This window comes from Megascapheus bottae, chromosome 15 (genome assembly GCF_031878675.1).
Source record: "Megascapheus bottae isolate mThoBot1 chromosome 15, mThoBot2.hap1, whole genome shotgun sequence".
NCBI classification, from domain to species: domain Eukaryota; kingdom Metazoa; phylum Chordata; class Mammalia; order Rodentia; family Geomyidae; genus Megascapheus; species Megascapheus bottae.
In genome coordinates, this window is record NC_143523.1 from 4,337,317 (window position 1) to 4,347,604 (window position 10,288).

Genomic DNA, 10,288 nt, shown 5'->3' on the forward strand with positions numbered 1-10,288 from the left:
AGTGCTGAAACTGGCAATTTCAGCTGGCTGTAACTGGCAACACTCCTCTGGGCTTCACCATGTGGACAGGGCACATTTCAAACATGATGCCCACCACACCCAGGAGCCAGCAGAGGGGCTCCTTCAAGATGTGGTAGGTAACGGGTGCTCACATCTGTAATCCCAGCTACTCAGGAGGCTGAGATCTGAGGCTCTCCATTCAAATCCAGCCCAGGGAAGACAAATCTAGATGTTTACCCTCCATTTACCACCAAAAGCTACAAGTGGAGTTGTGGCTTGAGTGAGTGAAAAAGTTAAAGGGGCGGTGTGCAGTCCCTGAGTTCAAGACCTGTTAACAGCATGCACACACAGGACATCGCGTGGAGGCTTAAAGAGAAGCCCTCCCTCCTTCCTCTACTCCCACCAGAAAGGTGATCCAAGGCTGGGGCAGAAGCTGGAATACAGCAAGGATGTGAGCCCACACCCACCCTCACCCACGCACAAGCCTCCCTCCCCAGACCCACCCTCACCCACGCACGAGCCTCCCTCCCCAGACCCACCCTCACCCATGCACAAGCCTCCCTCCCTTAACTCCGCCAAAGGGAAGTGACCCCAGGCACACACAGGATGGGGAGGTCTCGCGCCCCCTCCCCAGGCCCCTGGGAGCTGGACTTGCTGCTTTGCCTCCCGCCAGCTCCCCGACCCCCCTCTTCGAGGCACATTCCTCCAGCTCGGGGAGGGGGTGCGGGGGGGGCTGAGACGGGCTGGGTGGAAACCTCACCCCTCCCTCTCAGAAGCAGACCTGCAGGACCCTTCCACCACCACCCGGAGCACAGGAGGGCACAAAAGCCCGGCGACACTTCACGTCTCCGCCTGCACGTGGCCCTCGAAGCCAGGAGCCCCGCACCTCCCCCGGGGCCTCCCTGCGCCCCGGGCCGGCTGTCCTCGCAGAGCGGGACCGGGTCTTCCCCTGACCTGCGCGCCGGCGCCACGAAGGCTGCGAGCGTCAGAGGGCCGGGGCCGGGGCCGGGGCCGGGGGCCGGGGGCCGGGGCCGGGACCGACCTGCGGCCCCGAGCAGGGCGGTGGGCGAGACGGTGCCCAGGGGGGCACCTGGGGCCGGCAGCGCCAAGCTACCAAGGGCCCGGCCGGGGTCGGGCGGGGTCGGGCCCGGGTGAGGCCCGCGGGAGCGGAGGGCTCCGGGGGTCGGGGCGGCGGGGGGCGCAGGCCAGGGGCGGAGCCGCGGGCCCCGCAGGCCGGGCCGGGCCGGCGGGCGGCGGGGTCCGGTCGCGCGGGGCGGCCTCACTTTCGGGAGCGCGTGCCGGGTGGGAACAGGAAACTTGGCGCGCGGCTCCCGCCACCCGAGCCCGCCGAGGGAGGGGCGCCGGCCTCGGGAGCCCCGAGCCCCAAAGTTTCCCCGAGAGGCCGACGGGAGGCGACCCCCCCGGGCGCCCTGCCCCGCCAGCCCCCCCCCCCGGCTCCGGGGCGCACGGGGCACGGCGCGAGACCGAGCGGCCACGGCCCCGCATCCCGCCCGCCTCGCGCGCGCGCGCGGGCAGCAACAGGCTCGGCGCCCGCGGCCCGGGGAAGTTGTGCGGGCAGCGGCCGGGGGCACCGCGAAGGGGCGCGGGGCGCTGCTCACCCACGCCGTACTTCTCCTCCCTCTTGGTGGGCACCCAGCGCGTCATGGTGCGCGGCCGCGGGGCCGAGAGCCGCCGCCGCAGGTCGGGCCGGAAAGTCCGCGCCTAGGCCGCCATTTTCCATTCCTTTCGAGCCGCGACAGGATGGGAGGAAAAAGTTTGCGGCGGAGGCGGCGTCATGTGGGACGGGGCGGGCGGGGCGTCGCGGGCCGGATGGGAACGGCCGGGAGCGCCGGCGGGGGCGGGGGCCGGCGGCGGCCCGGGCGCGCGCGGGGCCTGGGGAGCCCGGAGCCCGGAGCCCGAGCGGGACGCGCGGGGACGCCGACCCCGAGCCCTGAGCGGACGCCGCCGCGGCCTGGCCCCGCCGGGCCCGCACCCCTGCATCCAGCCGGGGAGGCCGCGTCCCTCTCCGCCGCTTGCAGCCCTCCAGGACTGCACCCCAGGGGTGCATCCCACTCGGGAGTGGGGGACATCCTCCAACTCGGGGGACACCCAGGTCGGGGGAAAAACGAGGTGAGACATTCCACAGTACATCCCTCCCTCCCTCCCTCCCTCCTTCCTTCCTTCCTTCCTTCATTCATTCACTGGACTGTGTGAAGTGAGGACCTACCTTCTGGCCAGCAGATGGATGAGGGTGCAGAGTAGCAGAGACTTGCCACTGTCCCCAAGGTCAGCTCTGAGTGCGGCAGGCAGGTCCTCTTGGGGCTGGGAAAGGAGGGGACCCCGCCACTGAGTTCTGACTTGAATGCGGAATGTGGGGCTCCCCAGAGAGGCCTGGAGCAAGAAGGTGAGCAGCTCTCCAGGCGCACAGAAACTTCTGCTCACTGGGGCAGGACTGGAGGCCAGTTGCAGTGGAAGGGGAAGTGGGCAGAGTGGCTGGTCCGGACCCAGGCCAGAAGAGAGCAGTTGGCCTGCCTCCCCGCCACCCCACTCCGGGAACTTCTCCATCTAGCGCCTGTCACGGGGCCCCAATAGAGGGCTTCCGATGGCTTCAAGGGGAAAGTTAGGACCAAGCAAGAAAGGGAAGAGAGGTGCAGCCCCTCAATGAAGGCTGAGGCCTGGTGGAGTATATGTCGTTTTGTGCTGCATTCATTGGGTGTCTGTTCCCTCACTCACTAAGAAATTGTGAAGCCACCTGAGCCTGGGAGCCCACAAGGATTGGAGGAAGGAAGGCACCAAGCTGAAGGCTCTTTCCAATAGATACTGGGTAGCTGGGTCAGCCAGAGAATCAGGGCCCAGAGGTCTCCTCAGCTGTGGAGAAGACCTGTGGCCTGCCAGTTCGGCTTCCCTGAGCAAGGGTAGTCTCCTGGTCCCATGCAGAGAGGGGCTTAAATGAACATTCAGAATGACTGAGGAGAAGTTCATTTCTGAGCCAATAGAATAGCATGTAACGGAGAGTTCTAATAATTCAACAGATTCGCAGAAAGACTTCATAGACTTCATTTTACTGCAAGGAACTTAAATCCTGCAGTGGGAAGCAGCCTGGGCTCCCTTCCCATGTTCTCTCAACACAAGGTCATTGAAAGCCTCCACAGGCCCTGCAGGCACAGCCTGGTGACTCATATGTGCTCCAAGGGGAAGCCGCTGTGGAGGTGCAAAACCAAGAGAAGTGGAACCTTAGCCACAAGGGACAAATATGGACAAGTGATGCCTCAGCCTGCCCACTATGGGACAAGAAGACTGTCTCTGAGAAAACTCTGTAAGCCCAGACTTTAAAGATAAGCAAAAACACCTACAAGAGGAGCCACATGTACAAGCGCACAACCGTGGGAAGGAACCTGAATTCCTCAAGGAACTGAAAAGCCAGTGCAGCTGAAGCAGGAAAACAATGTACCGTGAGGCTATGGGGTTTAGAATTCTTGTTGGGCCTCAGTGGCTCATGCCTGTCATTCTAGTGGATTGGGTGGACTAGATCCGAGAATGGTGGTTCAAAGCCAGCTCAGGCAGGAAAGTCTGTGAGACTCATCTCCGGTTAGCAAAAAGCTGGAAATGGAGAGGTGGCTCAAGTAGTAGAGTACCAGCCGTGAACAAAAAAGCCAAGCAAGACCACATGGCCCTGAGTTGAAGTCCCAGTACCAGCATACACAAAAAACAATAAAGCTTGGATTTTTTCTTTACCTGAGGAGATCAAGCCTGCCCTAAGCTGTGCCTCCCTTTCACATATTCCATTTTTAACCTAAGCTACCCAGGTGTGAGGATAAATAACAAAACACGATGTCAACTTGTTCATATAAGTAAACAGCTACCTCAGATCACAAACTGATAAGTGGCTTAATTGTGCCAATAAGCAATTACACAGCCGACATACCAAGGCATATCCAAACTACCAGGCTTGAATGTATCAGGCACACCAGACCCAGTGATTTGGTCACTTCCTCCCACTTGGCTCTGGGAGACAATGCCACAGGCCTGCCTGTCAGCAGACCCTCCAGTATACCTGTCAAGAATCCATAGGTGAGGAATGCCTAACTCTCCCTGGGGTTTTAGCTCAGCTCTGTCCAATGCTTGACATGGTCCATTCGAGCTGCTGGCCATCCAGAAAGCCAGAGAGCCAGCTTTTACCTGGCAGCATTTCACCTGGAGCTATTTGGCATTGTGAGCCTGCTAGGCGTCCATAGCGCTGGGATAGCTTTGACACAGCTCCTTCTCTTTATCCTACCCATCTCTGCGGTGACTCAGTATGTCCATATCTGCTCGTATCTACTCCCTGCTTTGCCTTAGGCCAAGTCTCTGAACTTGAGGCCACTTTAACACCTTCTAGCTATCCTGTAGCCTCTATATTGTTGGGAATTATGTTTTCTGAGATTAATATTGGTAATTAATAATTAATAATTAAGACTGGAAAGGCACCCATGGCTCACACTTGTAATCCTGAAAGTTCAAAGCTGGCCCAGGCAAGAAAGTCTACAAGACTCTTCCGTTAGCCACCAAAACAGCAGAAGTGGCCCTATGGCTTAAGTTATAGAACTCCAGCCTTGAGCAAAAACTCTCAGAACAATGCTTGTACCCTGAGTTCAAGCCCTACTACTGACACAAGTATTTGTATTTCCATCTGCTTAGTGTATCCTGTCACCTCAGCAGTACTTGCCAAGTTAACACCTATGGAAATCATGTAGCTTGTCCATGTGTGGTTCTTCATTGTAGAGAGACTCGAGAACATGTTTGTCCATTTTTGACACTGCCCACTCAAGACCGTGCCCCACTTCAGTTCTGCTTATGAGGCTACACTTGAGCAAATTTTCTTGCTTCTTGGAAACATAGAGACTTGAGAGTCCCCCAGTCCCGAACAGCCTGCCTGGCTGGGGCCAGCTGTGAGGCCATTCCATTTCTGGCCATTCTCCTATCACAAAACCCTAAGATTCTTACATTTCTGTAACCAGGTGATATGTCCAAGTCAGAAGACTTCTCAGCTAATGCACCAAACATATTGCTAGAGAGTTTAGGGCCGCTAAACAACCTCTATCCTTATGTCTGGAAAGAGAAATTCAGGCAGGCAAAAATATAGGTGGACATAAGTAAGGGATTTGGGAAGTTGACTACAGAAAAAATATAGTAAGAAAAAGAATGTGACACCTGCCACAGGGAAGAAGCAATTTAGCTCGTCTTCACCACCTTGGCCTTAGATTTAAACAATGAGAATGAGCCAGGTGAGTGGTTACACATGTTACCTTGCCCTTGAAGGGCTGAGAAGGCTTGTCAGTGCCTCTTGGCTAGGTAAGAAGATCTAAAGTACAAATGCTGGAGGCCCTATTTGAAAAACAAACCAAAAACAGGACTGAGTGTAATGCAAGAACACTGCAAGAAGAGATCAGGTACACTTCCCAGTACCACCAAAACCAAAAGTAACTTTCAGCAAAAATCTCTCCTTGAGGAAATGTCACAAGGCACCATGAGTCGGTGGGCAGTGAGTTTGGGGGCCATGTTGGGAAGGGAGCAGAACTCAATTGACCAAGGAAATGAAGATCTAGGCACAGAAAGGGCCTTGGCTGTGGATTGCTACAAGGTAAAGGAAAATACCTGATTTTGCAATGGGCACCTGGTTGGATTTTGGTACGTGTGAGGAATGCCCTCCAAGAGGAAACCAGAGCTCCCACAGGTGGCAGCCTGCTCTGAGTTCAACCTGGAAAGTAAGAGAATCGAGATGGAACCCAGTCACTCTTACTGTAGGCTGCAGGCATCACCAGCCATGTGCATTCGGCCTCGGCAGCAAATGGTTTTGACAAGGGTGACATGATAAATATCACCCTTACAGAAGAGGCCAGTGGCAGAGTTGCTAGGCTAAAGCCCAGACACAGACATTTCAGCCTTCGAGGCCAAGTTCCCCAAGTCCCACATCTGGGGTATACCTAGTGCCCAAACTCATAGCCTGAATTATGACTCAGTGCCAGTGGTTTATGCCTAGAATCCTAGCTACTCAGGAGGCTGAGATCTGAGCTTCACCGTTTGAAGCCAGCCGAGGCCAGAAAGTTCTTGAGACTCTTACCTTCCATTAATTACCAAAGATCTAGAAGTGGAGCCATGGCTCAAGCAGTAGAGTAACAAACAAACAAACAAACAAAAACATCCCTCCATGCCCAATACAGGCACCAAAAAGAAAAAAAAAGGAAGAAAATGATGGCATAGCTGGCCTAATCAGGTCACAGCCCTCGGCAGTACGTAGGTTTAGAGTAAAATTCAAGGCACATCCGCTTTCCATGACAGGATGGAGAGGCAGGCCATAGGGGGTAATGCGAAGTCCCAGCCATTGGCTGGGCCCACCTGACCTGGCTGACTCAGGATTAAACTCCTGCACGTCAACACCCACCACCCAACCTACCAAGACACATACGCACCTGCAGTGCCCTCGAGCACACCCAAACTGAACCCCTTCCTACGCCACTGTGACCTTCCCACCACCTTCTCCTCCAGGTAAGGCTAAACCTTGCCAACCAGGCGAAATTTTCTACCCTTTAGGAGGTCAGTCTGTCTCTCTGTAGCAAGCACAAAGCCTTGGCTTGCCTGGCCTGTGTCCTGTAATTATATTACTGCCCTACGGCTGAGAGAACGTATCTGCATTTTATCTGCACAGCCTTGTACTTGGGGCTAATAAGAGAGGAGAACAGCTACCATGCAGGCAGCCCTTAGTGCACTCACATATTATCTCATTTAATTACAGGTTCCCCTTTGCAGATAAGTATGGGGAGGGAGCATTTTGTGTCCTGCCTGAAGGATAACGCATGTAGGATAAAGGTTAGCTACTGTTGTCCTGGACAAAGCAGGCATGTCCGATGAGTGAATGAATCAATGAGGATTTGTGCAGTAAAAGCCTGCTTGTGGGCACCCTAGGAGCTATTCATGACCTAGACCGTCAGTCTGATGCAAAGTCATGGCCCCTGCAAAGATCAGCTGAACTACAGCAGAGCACAGGTGCCGACCCAATTATGCTGTTTGTTGTGAAGCTGCTGCATCTTGGAAGGTCAGTAATAGAGCTCAGTGTCACCTGAAGTGGTTTGAAGGCAGGCAGCAAGGGACCAGGCAGTGGTGGCCAAGAGATGTGAAAAACTGAGGGCCAGAGGTGATGGGGGAAGACTTCCAGAGGAGAGAGTAGCTTGGAGGAAAGGTTCACAGCCCAACAGTGGTAGGCTGCAGAGGGGATGGATGGATAGGTGGATATGGTAGGAAAGGTACCATCCTGTGACTTGATGGTTTAAATGTGTTCTCTGGATGGGAATATTAATCCACACATTCTTATGTTATTGATACATAGGGGATTAGCCAGGTTAGATGATACCATGGCGGTGGGACTTCCAGATGGCACTAGTGGGTTTGTAAGGAGAGAGAGAAATAAGATACAGCACAAAGCCCACACCAGGCACCAAGCTGACTTCTCATCATCCACAGCCCTGAGCCAAATAAACCCCTCTACTTTATAATTTATCTTGTTTAAGGTATTGTTTTATGGAAAGAGGAAATGGCAAAGACAGGTTTAGACTGGGCAGTAACAAGCCATGCACATATAATATATTGGTTCATGTGTGTGTATGTGATATGTATGTGTGTGTGTTTGTGTGCTCACTGCAAACTCCTGCAGTCTGGAATCCCTAGAGGACATGGTTCATGGCATGCTCCCTGGAGCCTGGCAGGGTCGAGCTAAGCCATCTCTGAGTTCACAGTAGAGGCCTGGCTAGAATGGGCAGAGGCAGGGTAGTTCCAGCAAGTAAGCGCCCCATATGCCTGGAAGGAGCTAGAAAGCAGTGCTCAGGTTCCCTCCCTGAGCTGTCTGCAGGAGGAGGCACCCCTTTACACAGCCAAGATCTGACAGTTCTCTCTATACGTACATTCGCTTGAACTTCAAGACGCAGAGACCCGTCCCGGTGCCCAAGTGCTGAGGAATCTTCAAGGTAGGCCTATGACCCGCTGGCTTTCACACTATTGGAAATTGAGATTTACAAGCACTTCTCACTAGATAATAATTGCAATATGCATAGAAGTCGTATTCTGGATGAATCTAGTCTTAAAGAAATTTCACTTTTTAAAGCTTTTTTTAAAAAAATCAGAGGAATAAAGCAGTTTTAACAACCGGGTATTCCTGATCCACTTTGGGAATCAGATTTTCTTCTTTTCTTTGGGCAAACAGACATAGTAGTAGAGAAACGTGCCTCAGACAGCAAGTTCTTAAAGAAATGCCCTGGACTACAGAGTACAGGGCCCTTCCTCTCTTCTTCTCCCCCTCTCCTGTTTCCCTTTCCTCAGTCAGCCCAGCTCTACCTTCATGCTGGCCGAGGGGGGCTATGGGGAACTGAGGGGCAGTTGCTGGTAGGGCAGGGAATGACCTTCCTTCTAGGTCAGGCCAGGTGAGCGGTGCGGCTCCTTGGCTGGAGAGGAGGGAAGCCCAGCTCCGTGGCCGGCCAGTTCCACGGACAGCAGGCACCCTACAGCTAAGAACTAACATTCGCTGAGCACTTGTTGCCACAGCAGGAGCCCCCAAGGTGGCTGTCTCCTGCATGCTTCGCCTGCTCTGTCAGTGCGGGTACCAGCATCACCTCAGGCAATGGCAGGAAGGACAGAACCCAGAGAAGCTCCATGTCCACACCCCTGCCTACCTGCACTACTCAAGGTGAGTACAAGGTAGGTTGCCATCTCTGAGTGTGGATGTCACTTAGGACTTCTTGTCCTGGCTGGGGCTCAGGATGCTGGTGCACAACTCAGGCCAAGGCAGAGGATGGGTAGGCCTGGGCGGGGGAGGGTCATGGGCCCGCTGCCCACAGGTGAGACAGTCCTGTGGGCAGGCCAGCTGTAGATGGACTGAGCCAGGGATACAGCCAGTCTCTACCAGTGTCCTCGGCATCGGTCACAATCTCCCTTCCTGAACAAAGAATTTCTGTTCACAATGGGACATATGTACTGACACTATGAGAAACAGCGAAAACTCCAGAGGCCTGAGCGCTGAGACAGGTGGAAAGCAAGGGTGTGTGTGGAGTCAGGGGAGGGGAGGAGGACGCTGCCTCCAGGAGGAAGAAAGCGTAGGTAGAGCAGAACTCAAGCTTCCAGAATGTAGGGATGGGCCTGTGAGCCTTGGACTTGCAGCCCGTGGCGGGTGGAGTGAAGGATCAGGCGCCCCTCAACTCCCGGTATCTCTTCATCTGTGCCCAGAAGCTCAGCTGGTGACCCTGACAGAGATTTCTGCTGGGAGGGCATCAAGATACAGAGCGACAGAGGAAGAGCCAGTAGACCTAGGCAGGTAGGAAACATGGGGAAATGGCCACGGGTGGGGAGAGCACTGCGTGTGCAGGGTACTCACTTTGTTTTGCAGAACTAGGCAAGCTCGGGAGCACGGGGCGTTGTTCGGCCCTGTGTGCACGCATTAGATGGGAACGTTCACAAACAGTGGCTTGAAAGATCCAGAGGAAGCTGGAGCCCAGAAGGCCTGGAGGAACCCCTTGGAGTGGTGAAAGAGCAGAGGAGGATGGTGAGAAGGCCCAGTGGTGGTGGGCAGTAGACACAGAGCTCCCACTGGCAAGACCTCATCCCAAAAAATACGCTCCTCCCCAGCACAGCAACGGACCTTCCACTTCTGCATCATTACATGTCCTTTATTTTAAAATGCCCATAAATGGACACATATTACAGTGTTCATGTACTGTTTGTCTTCCAAAGCATGGGGGGGGGCACCTCTGCAGTCTTCCACTGGAGCTGCAGGCTGGGCTTCTCCATTGTTTTAGGAGCCCAGAAGCCCAACCTATCTTTCTGATAGTCTGGAGCAGATAATGGAGAAGCATGTTTGTGTGGTGTGGAAGAAACATGCCTGAACCATACCCTGGGAGCAGGAGCCAGGCGGGTGTGAGCTGCTCACTCTGCAGACCGGAAAAGGCTTCCAGAGCCCATGGAGCTAAGGAAGGTCTGTGTCCACTCCTAGAAGTTCTGTTCACGTTCTCCTTTTATAGAAACTGTGGATGATTAAGTATAGAAATAAAAGTCCTGAGCCAGAAGAGGCTCTAGTTTTCAAAAAGCAAATTGTTCTCTGAGGATATTTCCCCTTCTGCTTTGATTTTAAATCTTTTTGTGATAAAATAAATCACAAATACGGAAAACGTCCCCCATCACAGCTCATTTCTGCTCCTTTAAGGGCCATTATACTGGTTCTTAAAACAAGTTTCTCATGCTTTTAAGCACATCGTATCACTACGTAAGC

At 54.2% G+C, this 10,288-nt stretch overlaps 1 protein-coding gene and 1 long non-coding RNA gene across 3 annotated transcripts in view; one reads left to right on the forward strand and one right to left on the reverse strand.

The window, feature by feature from the left end:
• Positions 1-1,788, reverse strand: part of Dock1 (dedicator of cytokinesis 1) — a 411,811-nt gene extending 410,023 nt beyond the window's left edge. For both annotated transcript variants that reach the window (XM_090345612.1, XM_090345611.1), the window contains exon 1: positions 1,620-1,788. In XM_090345612.1, coding sequence (XP_090201738.1) covers positions 1,620-1,665 — 46 coding nt within the window. In that variant the 5' untranslated portion in view covers positions 1,666-1,788. The remainder of the gene's footprint in view (positions 1-1,619) is intronic.
• Positions 1,789-8,483: 6,695 nt separating this feature from the next.
• On the forward strand, positions 8,484-10,069 carry LOC150053687 (uncharacterized). Its single transcript, XR_016537885.1, has 4 exons — positions 8,484-8,713; positions 9,250-9,337; positions 9,410-9,565; positions 9,819-10,069. It is a non-coding gene; the product is annotated as an uncharacterized LOC150053687 (long non-coding RNA).
• Positions 10,070-10,288: the final 219 nt, after the last annotated feature.